We start from the raw sequence: 21,554 nt of genomic DNA, 5'->3' as shown, positions 1-21,554 counted from the left end.
GAGGCCAGGAACAGGTGGAGAGGCAAGGCCCAGTTGCTGTTACCGTCTGAGAGCTGGAGACAAGACGAGCATTTATTGGGCTCTGTTACAAGTTGGTCATTGTGCTGGGCACAATAAAAAATCACACAGAGTTCAAAGGCAGAGGTCAGAGGTCAGCGCCACCGGGGGAGTGGAACAGAGCAGAATTAAGAGGGCAGTTCTTCGGAGCAACTAAGGAACCTTCAAAGACAGCATGCCTGGAAATGCAAACACAATACCAGAAACAAATATGATGGCTATTTTTTGGTCTGTTCTTGGCCGTGGTAGCTGGGTTATCCCTGGAGAATCAGGTGAGGCAAATTTGTAGGGCCACTGGGGGTCAGTCAACCTGCAGATTTACTTTATGCTGATCAGAATTTAAATGGCCCTCTTGGCTGGGCATTGTGGCTCATGCTGGTAATCACAGCACTTTGGGAGGCTAAGCTGGGAGGATGGCTTGAGCCCAGGAGTTCGAGATCAGCCTGGGTAACATAGAGAGACCCTGTCTCTACTTGTAAAAGTTTAAAAATTAGCTGGGCACGATGCCACGTGCCTGCAGTCCCAGCTGTTTGGGAGGCTGAGGTAGGAGGATCTCTTGAGTCTGGGAGGTCAAGACTGCAGTAAGCTATGATCATGCCACTGCACCCTAGCGTGGGCAACAGAATGAGACCCTCTCTCTATAAATAAATCAATAGCCCCCTCCCTGAGCAAACATAAAACTTTTTTGGTTTGGTGTCTCTCCCACTACAGGATAAACACAATCCCACATCACAGGTCCAGGCTTTTCCCATTAGGCTAGATGTGTTGGCATTTTGATAATATCCTGTGCTTGCTCTAACATCTAATCTTTGACTCTTACACTTGATGGCAAAATCCTCCAGCTCCCCCAGATGCTCACTGAGTTGGGGGCTGCTCCATGAGCGCTAACTGCTTGGGGATTGCGGGCCTCGTGGCCTTCCTGTATTTTGCCCTGCTGTGAAAACGCAGGCAATATGGCCGGGTGCGGGGGCTCATGCCTGTAATCCAAGCACTTTGGGAGGCTGAAGTGGGAGGATTGCCTGATTTCAGGAGTCTGAGACCAGCCTGTGCAACATGGTGAAACCCCATCTCTACTAAAAGTACAAAAATTGTCAGGTGTGGTGGTGCGCACCTATAGTCCCATTTACTCAGCAGACTGAGGCAGCAGAATGGCATGAACCCGAGATGCGGAGGTTGCAGCGAGCCGAGATCACGCCACTGCACTCCAGCCTGGGCAACAGAGCGAGACTCCGTCTCAAAAAAAAAAAAAAAGAAAAAGAAAAAGAAAGAAAGAAAATGCAGGCAATGACCCCTCTACACTCTCAAGTGCCTGTGAGGTGGGACTTACTTTCTCTCCAAAAGGCCTTGTGGATACTCCCAAACCCACTGGACAGTTACAGCGGCGCAATGGGGGGCTCTGGGAGAATCTGTCAGATTTTCACCAATTAGACTTTCGATTAATAGGTGGGCTTGGTTTCGTGTTGTCACTTTTTTTCTAACTCTTCTCATTACCATGCTATAAACTCACTTATTTTTTGGCCTTTCTTTTTAGTTTTGTTTTACTCCCTTTTTTTCTTTTGAGACAGGGTCTCACTCTCTTGCCCAGGCTGGAATGCAGTGGTGTGATCACAGCTCACTGCAGCCTCAACCTCCTGGGCTCAGGAGGTGATCCTCCCACCTCAGCCTTCCAAGTAGCTGGGACTACAGGTGTGCACTACCACACTCAGGTAATTTTCCTTATTTTTTGTAGAGATGGGGTCTCACTATGTTGCTCAGGCTGGTCTCAAATTCCTGAGCTAAAGCAATCTGCCTGCCGTGGCCTCCTAAAGTGTTGGGATTACAGGCATAAGCCTCCATGTCTGGTCGGTTTCACTGTTTTTTATTTTTGGTGGTGGTGTTGTTTTTTGTTTGTTTGTTTGTTTGTTTTTTGAGATGGAGTCTTTCTCTGCCACCCAGGCTGGAGTGCAGTGGCACAATCTCAGCTCACTGCAACCTCTGCCTCCTGGGTTCAAGCAATTCTCCTGCCTCTGTCTCTTGAGTAGCTGGGATTACAGGTGCCTGCCGCCACACCCGCCTAATTTTTGTATTTTAGTAGAGACGGGGTTTCACCATGTTGGCCAGGCTGGTCTCGAACTGCTGACCTCAAGTGATCCACTTGCCTCGGCCTCCCAAAATGCTAGGATTACAGGTGTGAGCCACTGCGCCCGGCTTTACTCTTCTTAAATAAAATTTTCAATTTTTTTTTTTTTCTAAATCTTGCTCACCTTAGGCTTTTTCTGCCGCTGTGGCCATGTGTCTTTACACTCGTGGAGTCCGCCTGTGTTCGTCTTCTGCTTCCCTCCCCCTGGGTGTGATGGTCCAGGGTGAGCTGCTCAGCTCCATCAGTAAATGAAGGTTATGAGTTCTGCTGCTTGGACCGTCTGGGTTCCAGGGACAGGCTTCAGGGACTCAAGTGTGGGTGGCTCCGGACAGGTCCTACTTATCTTCAGGCTGGGAGCTGCAGGCATAAAGCTGCCCCTATGAGGCCAGAGCAGGGAGACACAGCACAGTTTGGGGCATCCTTCCTGAGCCTCCCCAACATCAGCTTGTTCCACTTCTGTGTCCTCAGACAGGCGAGTCCAGGGCCAACCCCCTTGGACCTACTGAACTAGACCCTGAGTGCAAGGCCTTGGAGCTACACTTTGACAGCTTCCTAGGTGGTTCTGAGAGGGCAGCAGAAAAAGACAAGCAACAGTTTCACCAAGACTGAGCTGTCTGAGGTTCTAGTTCCCACTATGGGGAGTTGTTGCTGGAGCCTTTCTCCCTATTTTAGGAAAGTCAACTAGAAGCTCAGTTGGGGTTAAACTCCAGAAGAGATCCCTCCCCAGCGGCAGATCAAAGTGGTTTGTGGCACAATGCATCCCAGGTGCAAGCAATAAGAGGAGATGCTATCTGCAGAGAATTTAGAAACAGAATAAAGCTGAGTGAGAGAATAAGAGTAGTCAGCTTTTTTCTTTTGTTTTATTTTGTCTTGTTTTCTTTTCTTTTTAGATATGGAGTTTTGCTATGTTGGGCAGGTTCGTCTTGAACACCTGGACTCAAACGATCCTCCCCCTTGGCCTCCCAAAGTGTTGGGATTACAGTCAGGCGCCATCGCGCCCAGCTGAGAGTTGGTCAGCTTTTAATCATCACCATGCCCCAGCAATTCTACCCACCCTGGTCAGGGCTAAAATCTCCCTCCCTGGGGACCGACACCCGCCCCTCCACCCCTCCCCACACCACTGCCCCTTCCCAACCACGAGGGAGTCTGATGAACAACTCATTTTTGTTGGTTTCTTTTCAGTGTTTTATTTTTCAAAATATACAATTTTTTATTTCACAACTGTAGTTTTGTATATTTATTCCAAAATCTTTAAATAGCTCTGCAGTAAACAGTACAAATCACAAGGTTTGTCAAACTGCTTCTCTTTAGCCTTTACACTCGGCGAGTTTTTTTTTTTTTTTAAGTTTCAAGTAGTAATGGTTTGTGGGTGAGAAAGGAACCAAAAACAGGAGGAAACAATGTTTTTTACATAAACTCAACATGTAGGATTAGAAAGGGCTGTCTGACCAGCTCCTTGGTCTGGGACCAGACTAAGAACATGTGTCTGGTTTATAAATAAGACCGTCCTGGGAGCAGTGAGGGTTTTGGTTATGAGGAGGAAGGGGCAGGAACCTCATCTGCGGAGGCTGGGAGGCAGGGGGAGGTGAGGCACTGAGGGGAGGCTACTTCTGGGGAGGCCCGAGTGGGGGGGCCGAGCCCACCTGTGCAGGGTGGAGGCCAAGAATGGCTGGGGACGGGGTAGGGCTGCCACCAGTGGAGAAGGCTCCTCCCTTGGGGAGAAGGGCTGTGATTCTGGAGGCAGGAGAGGGACGGCTAAAGAAGCTGCCAGGTCCTAAAGAAAGCAGCTGGGACTCCTGCCAGCCACCCTGGGCCCAATGGCACAGGCAGCTGGCAGGGCCAGAGGGGCTGCCCCAGGGTCTGGGGTGGACTGTGGGAGGCATCATGCTGTCTCTTCTTGCGAGAGCTCTTTGTCCACCTCAGAGCCACCAACGCCTCCAGAAAGGACAGCAGGGAGGACAGAGCCCACAGGTCCCACAGACCCACTCCTGACTATGAACGCAGAGCTGTGCCGTGCAGGCAGCTCCTAGGCAGTCCATGACACTAAGGCACAAGGGTGACACAGGTGGCCACGAGGAGTCAGTTTTCTTCATTTCCCCTTGAGGCTGCTACCTTGGCCGGGTCCTGAAGCAGTCCTGTGGGCTGAGCTCTAGGCAGGGATGCTCCAGGAAGAAGAGGGTCACCAAGGGCCACCTGGCCACCAAGTGGATGTGACCCTCCTGCTAGGGGTCAGGAGGGCGGTCCTACCTCAGGGCCCCCTCGGCACCTTCCACTAGGCTGCAGGGCTGGACAGAACCCATCCTGACTGGCCAAGTCAACCTTCTTAGTGGGGTGTGGATGGCGGGTGGGGGTCGGGAAGGGGCCAGGGCCGGGCTGAGGGCAGGACGGAGCAGGTGGGAATTGTCACTGCGTCTTCAGGTGGGGTTTCTCTGGAATGAGGGTGTGGAAACAGTAATCCCACAATTTAGTGCTGATGCCAAATCCTAGAGAGGGAGACAAAAGGGGAGAAGATGAGGCATTGAAGGAGCAGGCGTGCACTGGCTTGGGAAGGGTGCCAGGGTAGGGATAATAAGTGGAAACAATGTCAATATCTGTCCCTTGGCCTTCCCAACCCCCAAGGTCATCCTGGCAGAAGTCAAGGGCGGGGAACCTGTGTTTTTTATTGTCTCCAGCATGAAGCTGGAATAAACCCCAATTCCTTACCTGGCCTGCGTTTCTAGGTTACCTGGCCCCCTCCCACCCCCCACCTCCATCTTCTTCCCCTTCCTTGTGGACCAAGTTCATTCCTGCCTCAGGGCTTTGCACCAGTCACTCCTGGGATGCTAGATGCTGGTTTCTCTTCATTAGGGTCTCAGCTCTAATGGCACCTCTGCAATGACACCTGGACCATTTAATCCCTCTGCTGTCTGACTAGCCCCTAGCCACACGTGGCTACTGAGCACTAGAAATGTGGCTAGAGCTCCAGAGAAACTGAATTTCTAACTTCATTTAATTCTGATGAATTAATATGTCAGTGTAAAAACTGATGCTTGATTCAGTTACTGGAATTTTTAAATTTTTATTTATTTGTTTGTTTGTTTGTTTATTTATTTATTTGAGACGGAGTCTCACTCTGTCACCCAGGCTGGAGCGCAGTGGCTGGATCTCAGCTCACTGCAAGCTCTGCCTCCCGGGTTTACGCCATTCTCCTGCCTCAGCCTCCTGAGTAGCTGGGACTACAGGCGCCCACCACCTCGCCCGGCTAGTTTTTTAGTATTTTTTTTAGTAGAGATGGGTTTTCACCGTGTTAGCTAGGATGGTCTCGATCTCCTGACCTCGTGATCTGCCCATCTCGGCCTCCCAAAGTGCTGGGATTACAGGCTTGAGCCACCGCGCTCGGTCTATTTATTTATTTTTGAGATGGAATTTCGCTCTTGTTGCCCAGGCTGGAGTGCAGTGGCATGATCTTGGCTCACTGCAACCTCCGCCTCCTGGGTCCAAGAGATTCTCCTTCCTCAGCCTCCTGAGTAGCTGGGATTACAGGTGCGCACCACCACATCCAGCTAATTTTTTGTATTTTTAGTAGAGAGGGGGTTTCACCATGTTGGCCAGGCTGGTCCTGAACTCCTGACCTCAGGTGATCCGCCCACCTCGGCCTCCTAGAGTGTGTTACTGGACAATTTTTAAGCTTGTTTGGAGCAACTTACCTATGTGAACTACTGTTTGCAAATTTATAAAATCTAGATACGGATCTAGTATTTCCAATGAAACTTTAGTATCTGAATTGATACGGATCTAGTATTTCCAGTGAAACTTTAGCATCTGAATTGAGATGTGCTGTAAGTACAAAATACACCTTAGATTTCAAAGACATAGTATAAGAGTTGCTAATGACTTTTTTTGAAAAAGAGACTTTACAAAAAGGGTCTTGCTCTGTCACCTAGGCTGGGGTGTGGTGGCATAATCATAGCTCATTGCTGCCTCAAACTCCTGGGCTCAAATGATCCTCTTGCGTCAGCCTTCTAGGTAGCTGAGATTACAGGTGCACACCATCACACCCGGATAATTAAAAATTGTTTAGGTAGAGACAAGGTCTTGCTGTGTTTCCCAGACTGGTCTGGAACTCCTGGCTTCAAGCAATCCCCTGCCTCAGCCTCCTGTAGTGCTGGGATTATAGGCCTGAGCCACTGTGCCCAGCCATTGATGATTTTTTAATGTTGATTACATGTTGAAATAATAATTTGCTTATATTGGGTTAAGTAAATGTTATTAAAATTCTTTTCATCTGTTTATTTTCATGTCTTAGTGTGGCCACTAGAAAATTTAAAATCACTTATGTGGCCCACAGAATATTTCAGTGGAAATCGCTGGACCCTCCCACTACCTATGTGATACTCCATCACCTTGATTTATTTTCTTCTTCTTCTTCTTTTTTTTTTTTTTAAGACAGAGCCTTGCTCTGTCACCCAGCCTGGAGTGCAGTGGTGCAATCTTAGCTCACTGTAGCCTCTGCCTCCTGGATTCAAGCTATTCTCATGCCTCAGCCTCCCAAGTAGCTGAGATTACAGGTGGGCACCACCACATCCCGCTAATTTTCATATTTTTAGTGGAGACAGGTTTCACCACGTTGGCCAGGCTGGTCCCAAACTCCTGACCTCAAGTGATCCACCTGCCTCAGCCTCCCAAACCCCTTGGCTGGGATTACAGGTGTGAGCCACCGCGCCCGGCCCCTTTATTTTCTTTATGGCATTTATCTCAGTTTGAAATCTTTGCCATTTATTGATATCCTTGCCTGTCTCTGCACAGCTGTCTGCACCAGGGAAGAGGGTAGAAGGAACCCTCTGTATATGCCCAGTACACGGAACGGTGCCTCGCCGTTCCCAGGAGCTCAATGGTAGTTGGCAAATAAATCAATGAACACACATAGGGAACTGGGAAACCCAGGCCTGTCCTCACCTGACTTCTGATGTGCAAAGTGGTGCTTGACGTGGTGGGCCTTCAGGTTGTACAGGTAGGAGCCCCTGTGCGGTGAGCCAAAGTGCAGGTAGTAATGGGTCATGTCATACAGGACATAGCCCAGGAGGCCCCCCGCAAACACAGTGCCCCCCACCGCCTCGGGCAGGATGAGCTGCAGGCACAAGTAGAAGACGCCGATCACCAGGGAGGCTGGCACAGGGGGGAAGACCAGGCGGGAGCCGTCGAAGGGTGCCTGCAGATGGAGAGGCTTGGGCGTCAGGAGGCAGCCAGGGGCCTTGGCAGCTGGCCAAGCTTGGGCCGCTCCCTGCAGAGGACAGGGACAGAGTGGCCCAGACATTCCACTCCATAGGCTTGGCACTTTTGGTGGCTCTGGGGAGGGCGGGCCACCACGTCTGGAAGATGTGGTGAGATTGTCTTACTCCCTATTTGTGAGCCAGGCAGGGACCTGGCAGATTGCAGAGGAACATGGGATGGGCAGGATGGGCAGGGTGTGCTGGCAGCTCAGCACCCATCTCATGCTCTAGAGGCCACTGTGACTCTGGAATTTGTCAGGTGCTAGACAGGTATCCCATCCCTAAATGCCATGCCCCTGGCTAGAGGGGCATTCTGGAGAAGCCACCTAGACTGAGGCCTGATGTTGTCTGGGTGAGCAAGGCACTGAGGGTGGCTGAGGTTAATGCAGCCTCTGCGGTGGGATGACCCTGAAGTGTCACTAGAGGTGTCCTCCCCACCCCCATGTCCAAACAGGAGGCCTTTTTTGTTCCAAGGGGGTGTTGCCACAGCAAACCAGCGAACACTGCTTTACCATGGCCCTTGAGCTTCAGAAGCCGAGGGCCTGGCATAGAGGTGAGGTCTTAGCAATGGCTAGGTCAGGATTCTGAGAAGAGAATCCTGCAGCCTCTCTGGGCTGGAGGAGAGAGAGAGAAAGAAGGTGACAGCGACAGTGAGATGCTGGCGTGGGCCTCCCTCCCTTCAGACCCAGAACAACAGGACCAGTGGTGTGCTGGAAAACCAGCTCTCAGGAAAAGGAGGAAGGGAGAGAGGTGGGGGACGAGGGAGGGGGAAATAAAAGGAGGGAGGGAGAGCCCTGATTGGTAGCGTTTGCTAATTCCTGCAGTGTAAAAACTCCTGCCCTGGTGCTTTCAAGCGCCGAGGTGGCATCACTGGAACAGAAACAGGAAAGGATGTGCACAGGTGCTCTTGCGAGCTGGCATGGGCCAGCTCCAGGTCACAGCTGGATCAGGATCCTTAGATGGATAGGTTTGGGGATCTGAGAACACGTTCCTGATTGGAGCCCACGTGGCTACAGGCCACACGATCTCCTCGGGTCCTCGTGGTGTGGCAGCAGGGGACTGGACAGACTGGGGTGGAAATGTCTCAGAAGAGCGAGCCTGAGACAGCCCCTGGGGCCCCAGAATAGCCTAAGCAGGTCCCCAGAAGGTTCCTGTGTCACCTGTGGATGGGAAAGACAGCTGACGGGGCAGTGGATCTGAAAAGCTTCACAAACGGGGCAAGGGACGCAGCAGAGATGCAGTGAGCTCTGGAGAGCAGAGGCCAGGTGAGGCTGGAGGACACAGGTCAGGCCCGGGCTGCGCTACCTCTGAGAGTATACCTGAGGACTGGGCACCCACCCCGATTCTGGCCCCTAGGAAAGCCCCCTAGGATGCAGATCAACTCTGGGGAGGGCCGGGAGGACCACAGCCGACCACCCTGAGAACTCTCAGGTGGCCGATTAAACCCTGAATTGGCTCATCGAGATGAACTGGATTAAGTTGCCGCTGGGAAACCAAGATGAAACCCACGTTCAGTTTCAGCAACATCAGGTTCTAAACTGGTCTCCTGAAAGTATCACATCTGCCACATTTTCTGTGATTTACACCCAGCAGAGAATAGAATGTGGAGACCAGCCAGGGAACAGCCTGGGACGGGCCAAGGAGAGCACAGTGCAGGGACAGAGAGGCAGTGGCGGGTACGGGGGAGGCAGCTTCCTTTGGGCAGACCTGTCTTCTAGGGCCAGCTTCTGGGACTGTCGTGGAGTCCTTGAAGGGCCTCAGGGGAAGGGTGATTGAGAGCGCAGACTCTGGAATCCCCAGAATGGGGTACGACATCCTGGCTGTGCCAAATGTGACCTGGGGCAAGTTTCTTAGTTCCCCTAGGCCTCAGTCTCCTGCTCTGTGGAACAGGGAGAACCATAGGACTGTTTTCAGGACAAGCTCCAGGAGGACAGGGCTTTTTGTTGTTTTGTTCAATGATGTCTAGAACAGTGTCTTGCACACAGGAGGCGCTCACTGGGCATTTGCTGAATGAATGAACGAATGAATGAGTTGTTTCGAGGATTAAAGGTGATGCATAAACAAGGTGCAGAGGGTCTGGGGTCCACCCTGTCCCTGCCTGGCTCAGGTTCGGATGCCCAACCCAGCTGCCCCCGTGAATCACATCAAACGTCCTGTCACTCCCAACCCACAGCCAGACTCCCAGGAGGCTCCGCAGCACCTGAAGCTGCCACCGGCTGCAGGGTCCCCTCGAGCTGCACATGCTAGTTCCGGTCTGGGACCCCACCCCACTCACCTTGTGGTGCTGGCCATGCATGACAAAGTGCAGCATGATGAGGTAATAGCTGTCGCTGGGGGGCTTCATGTGGAACAGGAAGCGGTGGATGAGGTACTCGACCAGGCTCCAGAGGAATATCCCCAGCATGAAGAGCCCAGGGAACATGGACTTGGGCACTGCCAGCGCGTACTCTGCAGGGTGGCGGGGAGAGCGAGGTGAGGACCGGTGCACAGCAGCCTGGTAGCTCCGTGTCCCCACCTCACCATCCCCATCAACTTGGGAGCTGCTGCTCTCTCTTGGACAGCTACGGGGCCAGGCCATACTGTTGGGGCCCTTGGGTCAAAATGGAAAGGAAGCTGCGGGGCTCTGGTCTGGGTCTGGGGGTCCTTTACAGGAGTGATGGGCCACTGGTTGGAGGCCTGATGTCCTCTTTATAGAGGCTGTGGGAGGAGTGGCTGTGGCTGTGGCTGGGCCTTTACCTGGAAGGGTGACCTTGCCCCAAGGACACTGGACACGACACTCCTGAGCCAGGGCGTTGTTATTATTTTGAGACAAGGTATCTCTCTGTCTCCCAGATTGGAAGACTGGAGTGCTGGAGTGCAGTGGTGTGATTGCAGCTTATTGCAGCCTCCCCTTCCTAGGCTCAAGCGATCCTTCCACCTCAGCCTCTCAAGTAGCTGGGATCACGGGCGCATGCCACCGCACCCAGCTAATTTTTAATTTAATTTATTTTTATTTTTTATATTTTTTGTAGAGACAAGATCTTGCTATGTTGCCCAGGGTGGTCTCAAACTCCTGGACTCAAACAATTCTCTTGCCTTGGCCTCCCAAAGTGCTGAGATAATAGGAGTGAGCCACTGTGCCTGGCCTTCAGGGTGTTAATGATGGAAAGTGTGAACCACCAGGGACTGTGGGGCAGGAAGGACAAGAAAAAACAAGCACTGAGATCTCAACAGACAAGACCTGAAATCATAGCACAGGAGGAAGATGTGAAAACGCTGAAGATGATCAGCCTGGGTGGAGAGGAGAAGACTGGAGACAGGGCACCATCTTCAAGCACAAGTTTCCCCCCACCCTCTGGAGACAGCCTGCAGTCCTAGCAGCTTTCAGCTCTTTCCTCCACCTCATTCATTCTTTGACCTCATGGAGATTTCAGCTCTCGTTCCTGTTTTCTCCATATTCATCCTCATCCTTTTTTTTTTTTTGAGATAGAGTCTTGCTCTGTTGCCTAGGCTGGAGTGCAGTGGTGTGATCTGAGCTCACTGCAACTTCCATCTCCCAGGTTCAAGCGATTCTCCCGAGTAGCTGGGATTACAGGTGTGTGCCACCACACCTGGCTAATTTTTATATTTTTAGTAGAGATTGGGTTTCACCATGTTGTCCAGGCTGGTCTTGAACTCCTGACCCCAAGGGATCTGCCCACTTTAGCCTCTCAGATTGCTGGGATTACAGACGTGAGCCACCATGCCCGGCCCATCCTTATCCTCTTAGCTTTCTTTTCTCCACAAACCATAGCTTTGGCCATATCTTCTCTCTTCTTAAATAACAGTTTTATCGAAATCTAATTCACATCCATATAATTCATCCAAATAAAATATATAAATCAGTGCTTTTTAGTATATTCACAGAGTCGTTAAACCATCACCCCAGTCAATTTTACAACATTTTTATCACTTCCCCCCAAACTCCTGTACCCATTAGCAGCCACTCTCCTTTTCTCTCAGACCCTCCCAACCCTAGGAAGCCACAGGTCTACTTTCTTTTTGTTGGATTTGCCTATCCTGGACATTTCACATCAATTGAATCATAGGATGTATGGTCTTTTATGACTGGCTTCTCCTACCAAATATATTCAAGGTTCACCCACGTTGTAGCATGTATTAGAACTCCATTCTTTTTTAAGGCTGAATGATATTCAAAATGTATTTGTCCATCCATTAGTTGAGGGACACCTGGGCTGTTGGCGCTCTTGGCAATGGCGAATAGTGCTGCTATGCACATGCGTGTAGAAGCTTCGGTGTGAACAGATGCTGTCCTTTCTCTTGGGTACAAGCCCAGGAGTGGTACTGTTGAGTTGTATCATAACTCTATGTTTAACCTTTTGAGGAACAGCCAGACTGTTTTCCAAAGCTAGCCATTCTCTCTTTTTCTTTCTTTGTGAGGCAGAGTTTCGCTCTTGTCACCCAGGCTGGAGTGCAATGGCACGATCTCGGCTCACTGCAACTTCCGCCTCCCAGGTTCAAGTGATTCTCCTGCCTCAGCCTCCCAGGTAGCTGGGATTATAGGCACCCACCACCATGTCCAGCTAATTTTTGTATTTTTAGTAGAGACGGGGTTTCACCATGTTGGTCAGACTGGTCTCGAACTCCTGACCTCAAGTGATCCACCCACCTCAGCCTCCCAGAATGCTGGGATTACAGGCGTAAGCCACGACACTCGGCCTAGTCATTCTCTTTTAACCCCTACTCCATCTCCCTCACCTGCACCCATGAACCCTTACCCCTGGGTCAGCACGGGAACCTTTCTCTGTACCCATACCCACGCTGCTGAGCACGGAGAGTCACACGGCTGTGGGTCTGGCACCTTTGACCTCTATAAGACCCTAGACCCAGCCTGATGGATGATCCCTGTGCATCTTCAAGTTCAGCTCCCTCCCCACTGCCCTTGGATATTCTCTACTCCCCTTTACCGCCTCTCCTTCCATCCAGCCTCCTACTTCACAGAGAAGAGAGGCCCTGGGGTTGGGGATGAACTATCCCCTCCACATACTCCCCCCAACTTCCAAGCACACCACATTCTACCGGAACCCTGGCGCATCCTCCTTGCTTCTCAGGGCAGAGGCGTGCACCGGCACGCAGGCGCTGGATGCTCAGAGCAACAATAACAGCAGATGTGTCCTCACTGATTCCTGTGTGCCAGGCACCCTTCAAGGGTGTTCCATGGATTACTTCCTATTTTATCTCACCACAGCCTTACAAGGGAAGCCCTGCACTGCCTGCATGAGTGAGGACGTGGAGGCCCAAAGTCCATGACTTGCCAGACTCCCCCTGTTCGGCGGTGCAAAGCCCTCAGCCGCCTCCTCCCATCCTCCCTCCCAAGGGACTGCTCTGGGCTCCTTCAGTCTCTCCTTTTCTCCTGGCTCTTCTGCTCATCTTTCTGAGCGAGGCAAGACTTTCCCATCATGGACTCAGCCCCTTCTTCATCAAGGCTCCGAAAAAGCCAGGCTAGGCTGAACATGGGGGCTCATGTCTGTAATCCCAGCCCTTTGAGAGGCTGAGGTGGGAGGATCGTTTGAGCCCAGGAGTTTGAGGCCGACCTGGGCAACACAGTGAGACCCTGCCTCAACAAAAAGTAAAAAAATTAGCTGCGAGTGGTGGCTTATGCCTGTAGTCCCAGCTACTGAGGAGGCTGAGGCAGGGGGACCACTTGAGCCCAGTAGTTCAAGCCTGCAGTGAGCTGTGATTGCACCACTGCACTCCAGCCTGGATGACAGAGCAAGACCATGTCTCAAAAAGAAAAAAGAATAAAAAGGTAGTTTGGACTCATGGCTCCACTTTGCCACTTCCCGTCGGCTTGTCAAGTCCTTAAAAAAAAAAAATCTGTCTTCTGGGCCAGGTGCAGTGGCTCATGCCTGTAATTGTAGCACTTCGGGAGGCCAAGGTGGGCGGATCAGCTGAGGCCGGGAGTTCGAGACCAGCCTGACCAACATGGTGAAACCCCGTCCCTAAAAATACAAAAATTAGCCGGGCCGTGGTGGCGCGTGCCTGTAATCCCAGCTTCCCGGGAGGCTGAGGCAGGAGAATCGCTTGAACCCAGGAGGCAGAGGTTGTGGTGAGCCAAGATTGTGCCATTGCACTCCAGCATGGGCAATAAGAGTGAAACTCCATCTCAAAAAAAAAAAAAAAAAAAAAAAAAAATCTGTCTTCTGCCCCAAACCACCAGAACTTCAAAGGCTATTCATGATGTCTTTCTTGCCAAATCTAAGGAATTTTTTTAGTCCACCTCTAACCTAGCTGTGGCATATGACATTAACACTACTCTCTTCTTCAATCTGCAACTGCCTAGGCACTTAACCTAAGGCTTAGGAATATCTAAGGGTCTTAAGTTGGATTACAGGGTGTCTGTGAACTTGCTGATATATCAAATTGTACTTCTATGGGCATTTTTTCTCTGTAGTGTGTCCACAGTTTCTCAAATTCTCCAAAGATCTGGGAGCAATAAGGTCGGAATCCATAGCTCCACCTTCTGCCTGCTGCCACACTTGGCTTTTCTCCTCTTCTCTGGATCCTCCTGCTCAGGCTCCATCTTGGAAACTCTGCCTCTGTCCCCAGGGTCCAAGCCTGGACCCTCTGCCTCTCAGCTCAATCCCTTCCTCTCCCACGTGCTGACGACTGAAGCTCTACACCAACTCCACCCTGGGTGGCCACTCCCTACTGGACAGCCCTATGTGGTTGTCCATAGCCCCCACCTTGAACACCTCCCAAATGAGGCCAGCCATCTTCCTCCTTCTTCCCGCCCACCTCCTCCTGGGTTTCCTTTCTGGGGGGCTGGGGTTAATATCCACACATTACCAAAGGAGTCAGGTTCAAGTGAGCCCTCTCCCACTGAGTCTTAGCTGGGCTGGGCTGGTTGGTGGGAGACCCTGCTTCCAGGGAAGCCCCGATACCTCTGGGGTCCTTTAGGTACTTCGGTGAAGTGCAGAGAGCACAGGCATTAGATCTGCAGACCTGGATTCAAATCCTGACTCGGCACCACCCAGGTGTTACAGTTTTCTCAGGCAAACACCCTACCCATGTTGGAGGACTGTAGTTAGGATGGAGGTAACAGAATATCTGATTATATGATGAGTATGTATGTCGTATTATATAATAACATTAACATTATATTTTCTTTTTCTTTTTTTTTTTTTTGAGACGGAATCTCACTCTGTCACCCAGGCTGGGATGCAGGGGCATGATCTTGGTTCACTGCAACCTCTGCCTCCCGGGTTCAAACGATTCTCCCGCCTCAGCCTCCTGAGTAGCTGGGACTACAGGTATGCGCCACCATGCCCGGCTAATTTTTGTATTTTTAGTAGAGACTGGGTTTCACCATGTTGGCCAGGCTTGTTTCAAACTCCTGACCTCAGGTGATCCACCTGCCTAGGTTTCCCAAATTGCTGGGATCATAGGCGTGAGCCACCGTGCCCGGCCTTAGCTCTCTTATTGGTAAGGAAAGGACTGGACACATGGGAGCACTCTCTGGCACAGACTCAGGTCCTGGCCTCTGTCGGGCCCTGCACACCACCCCACCAGAGGCCTGCCTGCCCCTCCTCTCCGGGATGCTGCTCGCTCTAACATGCTCTCAGAAGCTGCTCTGGAGCCATCCTGAGTATGCAGCGCTGCACCCTCTCCCCTGTCCCCCTGGCTTTTGAAAGCATTTTCATGTGCGCATCTAGGAATGTCAGCCTTGAACTGGTGTCTCCGTTCAGCTTCCACTGCTTCTTGGCACCCTGACTCTTCTGTATTGATTCCAGTGTGTCCTTTGTCCAGCAGCTGCACTGGGACCCCGCCGAGTCTCTCCTTGCCTTGCTTTGTGGGCTCTTATTTTCTCTGCCTGCGGCTTGTGCCTTGCATGACAAGCTGGGGGCTGAGGGAGGCACGTGGAGACGTATCTCTCATGCCCCCATCCCTGGCATCGTAGTCACAGGCTTACTAACCCTCTACACTGGACCTTTATAAGACAGGCACATTTTAGCTCTCTGCCGAGGCCGTGTGGCTGACAGAGCCCTCAAATCATCCTCCCTGCCACACAGGAAAGTCCTCTCCTATAGGTCAAGCCTCTGCCCGCCCCCTCACCCCAGCATCACCCCTGTCTGCCCACCCAGCTGGAGCTGGTACTGAGTGGCATCTCTGGAGGAATCCGGCAGAGGGACCAGGGCCAAAGCTTCAGCGTCCCCTTCCCCCTCTGGCTGCCAGCCCTGGCGGCCCTGCCACTGTTTGTGATTGTTAGGGGAGTGTCGGGCGGACAGTGGGTGATTCAGCGAGCAGGACTTCTGAGCAACAAGCCCTGTGCTGTGCCTGAGCTATTCAGCGTGGGCAGAACAGGACAACCATGGCTCGAGAGATGCCTGCAGTAACCCTCGGTGACCAGGGGCAGCTCTGGGCTGGATCTGGGGGAACTTCCTGCAACTTGCTCAGCCCCGACTCATCCTGGCTCAGGTGGATAAATGAAGCTCCTGGTGCCATGACCGTGGCCCCTCTCATCTCAACCATTCAGGCACTTGACTTGTGGACAGCGGGGAAAAGAGGTGCCTCTGGCAGAGTGAGGGCAGCTCAGGAAGCTCAGAGCCAGGACAGACAGACCACAGGGCAGGTGGCATGTACCTGGAGGCCCAAGGTAGGCAAGGCGCTTGCAGGGCTGGCTGTCCCAGCGGCCATACCTAAACCCACAGTCATCCTGAAAGACCCAGTCTCATAGGCTCTTTAGACACTGTCCCATATTAGCACCTCTTTTCATCCTCTGCCCCCCAGCTAGAAGCTGGGGCGCACCTGGTATCTACATCCTAGCCACATGACCTTCAACTACTCCCTTGATATGTCTGAGGCTCCATTTCCTCAGCTCTAAAAGGGGACAATGACAGGACCCTTTTTATGGGGCTGCTGGGAGGGGTAAATGAGGCAGTCCTGGGAGAGCACATGGCCCTGCACATGGCAAGTGTCCCATAGAGGTTAGTGGGCTGTTACTCCCAGTCTGGGGGTCCGCTGCCTGAACCTTTGCCTTGGACACACTCTAGGACACTCTCAGATCTTTCTCTCCCAAGTTCTCTGCTAATCTGTGCTCGGTTCACAGGCCAGTCTGAGTCTAGCTCTCAGCTGTGCCACCTGACGAAGTGATTTCATTTAGTTTCTTAGCAAAGAATCCCAGATCATGCATTTTTTGGTGTGACACTCAATGAAAAGCACTCTCTATCTCCCTCTTTTTTTTTTTTTATTGCTATGCCACCTGATGATTCCATTTAGTTTTTGCTGATGTGTTGTTGGGTTTTGTATCCATTTGGGGGGTAGATGGGAGTCTGACAAAATTCTTCTTTGGAAGACTGTTTCTACAGAGAGGCTTCACCAAAAAATGTCTGTGATGTGGTTTGGGGTTCTATGCTCTCAGAAACTCTGGGCCAGGGAAAGCACTGAGGTCTCCCTCCTCTAGGATCCTCAGGGCAAGTCAGGAAAGAACCTGGCATTACCTGTTGTAAATGATGTGAAGAGTCGGACGTTGCCCTGGGCAAAGGTTCGGTAGTAAGACCAGCTGAGGTACAGCACCAGGGGCACCCAGATGATGGGGACACTGTACCTGTAGGAAGGCCGTCAGGGTGAGAGAGATACACGTACAGGAGCTTGACAGGGTCCAGCTTTCTTTCTTTTTTTTTTTGAGATGGAGTTTTGCTCTTGTTGCCCAGGCTGGAGTGCAATGGCGTGATCTTGGCTCACTGCAACCTCTGCCTCCTGGGTTCAAGTGATTCTCCTGCCTCAGCCTCCCAAGTAGCTGAGATTATAAGAATGTGCCACCACACCCAGCTAATTTTGTATTTTTAGTAGAGATGGGGTTTCACCATGTTGTCAGGCTGGTCTTGAACTCCAGACCTCAGGTGATCCACCCGCCTTGGCCTCCCAAAGTGATGGGATTACAGGCGTGAGCCACTGTGCCCGGCATGGTTCAGCTTTCTTAGAGAAACATAACTCAACTGGAGGGGGGACAAGATGACACCAAAGCATATGCAGAATGCCTAAGGAGACCTGGGGTCAAAGGGACACTGGTACAGGGAGTGGGGAAGAGAAAAGAGGAGAGAGGCTGTGAGTCCATCTGCCTCCTGTCTCTGAGATGAATTATTGGCAGAAAAGAACTGTGTCCCCAGCGCGACTGACTCTATGCAAATAGATAGACGCTGACCTCTTGTGGCAGGGGAGCTAATTGCAGGCAAAATTGTTTCCATGTGCACTGGGGGCAAGAAACTCCTCCTAAGAGTCTGGAATAGACCAGGGGTGGCATTCAACGTAGTTTCTGGCTACATGTTGGGTTGTGACCCACCCAGTGGACAAAACCATGCATAGGGATGAATTATTCCCATTGTGTGTTCCTCCCTCCCTGAGAGCTTTACAGCATAGACCTGGGCTCTGGGGAGGGACCCAATTGCCGCTTCCCTTTCCATATCTGATTGGCACCATCAGAAGAGAGGGGAAGCCTGCCACAGGCTCAGGGAAGAGCTCACCAGACAGTCTTAGAGAGACCCTCAATGAGGTCTGAGTGGAAGAGGCGGATGGGCCTGGTCACCGGCTGGTGAACCCACTCATCGTACTTCTCTCCCAAGTGGCCCACCTGCCACAGGAGAGGCTTTCGCCAGTCCACCAGGTCCTGCAAGAGATGAAGCCAAGTGGACATTTGATATTCACGTCTTCCCATATTCATTCTCTAATTTCCTTGTTACAGCATCCCAATCCCCCGCTCCTACCTCAGCTCATGTGATCTACATGGGACCACCCACCCTCCTGCTTCAGTGATCAAGAACTGACCAAGTTGCTCATCCCAGCCCCCAGCCACAGCAATAGGATCCAGTAAAGGTTTGCGACCTAAGCTGGTGTGATGAGCCATCAGACACTCCCTCTTTCTGTTGGACGTGCTAAATCGGCAGGGCATGAGCCTGGATTTACTAGCAGAGCCTGCCTGAAGACACCACCAGAACAGAAGATAGCCAAACCAAGAGCTAGAGAGACAGAATCCCAGTGATGACATCTGAGCATCCAGATTCAGCCACATCTGAAGTTTAAAGTCTTGCTCAGGACTCTTGAGGTACAGGACGCAACACATTTTGTATCAGGAATGAAGTGGGCTCTTTTCCCAGGCTTTCTTCTTGGTGTTGGCCTAGGTAATTAATTCATTCAATCATTTATTCAGCAATTTATTTAATATTTTATATATATATATCTATTTCTATGCTAGGTGCTGGGAAGAATCAACAGGAATGAAAAAGGCCAACCTTATTTCATGTAGCTTAGTGCTTAGACTCTGAAGTCAGGCCTGAGTACAAATCCATTTGCCATTTACTGTGTGACTTTAGGAAAATCACTTAACCTCCTTGAGCCTCGGTTTCCCCAGCTATAAAATGGAAGTAATTGTTGGTTGCAATAGCTCATGCCTGTAAACTCTGCATTTTGGGAGACTGAGCCAGGATAATGGCTTGAGACTAGTAGTTCGAGACCAGCCTGGGCAATATTTTGAGACTCCATCTCTACAAAAATAAAAAAATAATAATGGTACCTGCATTAAGTGCTCAGTGAGATGTGGCATGCCAAGTAAGGAGAGTTTAGTGGAGACACAAAGCAGGCTGAGATCCAGAGGCAGAATGGCTGGTACAAATGCCCGGGTCAGGGTAGGTGAGGAGGGCTTTGCAGAGGACCCGGGGTTTGGGGTGGAGTTCACCAACATGGAGGATTTGACAAGGGGGAGAGAGGAAGGGATAGCGGGGAGTGCGGGCACAGATGTAAAGTTGAATATGGTTGTGGCCTTTCTGGCACCTTAACAGTGCTCTGTGGGCAGCAGGAGGAAAGCTGCTGAAGGCTCAGAGGATGGAACACCCTGTACCACACCCAGGAGTTGCTTATTTTCCAGGCCTGTTGTCTCCAAGGCAAGGATGTACACGTACCCCATTGGTACTCACAGGTTAATCCGCAGAGGCAGGGAGAAAATATTAACGACCCTATTTCTATTTCTATTATTTCTATTTATTTGTGTTTGTAATATATTTATCTCTCTTTTTTCTTTTTCTTTCTTTCTTTTCTTTCCTTTTTTTTTTTTTTTTTTTTTTTTTTTTTTTTTTTTTTTTTGAGACAGAGTCTTGTTCTGTCGCCAGGCTGGAGTGCAGTGGCATAATCTCAGCTCACTGCAACCTCCGCTTCCCACGTTCAAGTGATTCTCCTGCCTCAGCCTCCCAAGCAGCTGGGACTACAGGCATGTGCCACCACGCCTAGCTGAGTTTTGTATTTTTAGTAGAGACGGGGTTTCATCATGTTGGCCAGGATGGTCTCGATCTTATTTTTTGAGACGGAGTCTTACTCTGTCGCCAGGCTGGAGTGCAGTGGCGCGATCTCAGCTCACTGCAACCTCTGCCTCCCAGGTTCAAGTGATTCCCCTGCCTCAGCCTCCCCAGTAGCTAGGATTACAGGCACATGCCACCTTACCCAGCTAATTTTTTATATTTTAGAAGAGACAGGGTTTCACCATGTTGGCCAAGATAGTCTCGATCTCCTGACCCTCGTGATCCGACCGCCTTGGTCTCCCAAAGTGCTGGGATTACAGACGCGAGCCACCATGCCCGGCCTCTTTTTTGTTTTATTAAGAGGTGGGTCTTGCTATGTTGCTCAGGCTGGACTTGAACTCCTGGGCTCAAGCGATCCTCCTGCCTCAGCCTCTTGGGTAGCTTAGATTGTGTGTCACTACGCAGGCTTTATCTCACCTTTACACGGCATTTCAATGTTTTCTAACACACAGAATATGAGAGTACATTAACACATACAAATACTTTAGAAATAATTTAAATGGACACATAATGGAGAGTGTGTGCAGAAAGTTTTACTCATAGGGATGCAAGCTCAGAAAAGTTTGCAAGTTTCAGCTCCAGGCAAGGGGAAGCCCTTGGGGATTTCTGACAAGCCAGTGCTAGGTTAATCTGGACCAATCCAGTAAAGAACAATGAACCTGGAGTGAGGGGAACACCATTAAAGCCTGGCTGTGCCTTTGGCCAGTTGTGAGATCCTGGACATGCATCTTTTCCTTTCGGGGCCCCTCAGTGCCCTCATCTATGATGCTGGTGGGCCCCAATCCGCCACCCACAATCGGACTGAGGATGAGGGTGCCGCGGTGGATGCCCGGCCAATCTTTAGCACGGAGAGTCAGGCAGTCACTGCAGGTGGGAAGTGGGGGAACCACAGGCAGGGAGAGGAAGGGAGAGGAGCAAGGGCTGCACATGGAAGAGCTTGCAGGCCTGGATGAAACAGCCATCAGTGATTCCAGAAACCCGCCTTCCCCTGACCCTGGCCGCAATCTCATCCTTGTACAGGCCTCTTCACCAAAGCCTGCAGCCCCAGGGGGTCTTCCAGGAACCGGCCCTCACGTGCCCCCAGCTCCTCTGGAGGTGGAGCTAGTCTTGCCATCACAGCCTGGGAGCAGGGGTGTGGGGGTCCCGGGAGCAAGCAGGCAAGGCCACTGGGTTTCTCTCTGTGCTTGTCACCAGGATGAAAGGCCCAAAGAAAGCTGTGGCTTCTGCCATGTGAACTTGGCAGGTCCCAGGTACTGGCTGCCTTCCTGTGGCAGGGGTGGGGGTTGGGAGGTTCACCTCCTGCTTCTCAGGCTAGAAGACAATCCAAGTCAGCCTGGAGCCATCCCGCCCTGGCACTAACTAAATCAAGCAATCATCTAAACTGCACCCAGTCGCTGCTCCCTTCCTGACCCCAGTCTCCTTGACCTCAGCCCTTGAGTCTAGCAGCAAGTGGGGTCACTGGAAGTGTGCTGTCTCCTTCCCTCCAGTCCTCTGCCCTAGGTCTCTAAACACACACACACACACACACACACACACACACACACACACACACACACACACCCTGCACCACCACAACCGCTACCACCACTACCAGGAAAAAGAACTGGAGGAACCAGTTGCTGGCCTGTGTTTATACCTTATCTTGCGGCAGTCTGCAGAGCCCCACCTTAGAAGAAGTTGGGCCAGGGTCACGGCGAGAATGCGAGGCTTTGTCCCAGCTGCAGTAGCACTCAGAGCTAATCCCCACGGAGCCCTGCTTATGTGTCAAGCATGGTTCTAAACACCTGACACAGGTTCAGTCAC

The 21,554-nt window shown here is 51.4% G+C and overlaps 1 protein-coding gene across 1 annotated transcript in view; it reads right to left on the bottom strand.

Annotated features, from left to right (window-relative positions):
* Positions 1-3,337: 3,337 nt before the first annotated feature.
* FA2H (fatty acid 2-hydroxylase) overlaps positions 3,338-21,554 on the bottom strand; it is a 65,010-nt gene continuing 46,793 nt past the window's right edge. Inside the window, exons 3-7 of the mRNA XM_010382962.2 lie at positions 17,928-18,070; positions 16,905-17,011; positions 9,701-9,873; positions 7,112-7,364; positions 3,338-4,659 (exon numbers count right to left, since the gene is read on the bottom strand). Of these exons, the coding sequence (XP_010381264.1) occupies positions 4,580-4,659; positions 7,112-7,364; positions 9,701-9,873; positions 16,905-17,011; positions 17,928-18,070 (756 nt within the window). The 3' untranslated portion in view covers positions 3,338-4,579. The remainder of the gene's footprint in view (positions 4,660-7,111; positions 7,365-9,700; positions 9,874-16,904; positions 17,012-17,927; positions 18,071-21,554) is intronic.

The sequence above is a fragment of the Rhinopithecus roxellana genome, chromosome 20 (assembly GCF_007565055.1).
Source record: "Rhinopithecus roxellana isolate Shanxi Qingling chromosome 20, ASM756505v1, whole genome shotgun sequence".
Taxonomy (NCBI): Eukaryota; Metazoa; Chordata; class Mammalia; order Primates; family Cercopithecidae; genus Rhinopithecus; species Rhinopithecus roxellana.
Note: the sequence above shows the minus strand (reverse complement) of the source record. Positions and strands in the feature narration are given on the sequence as shown.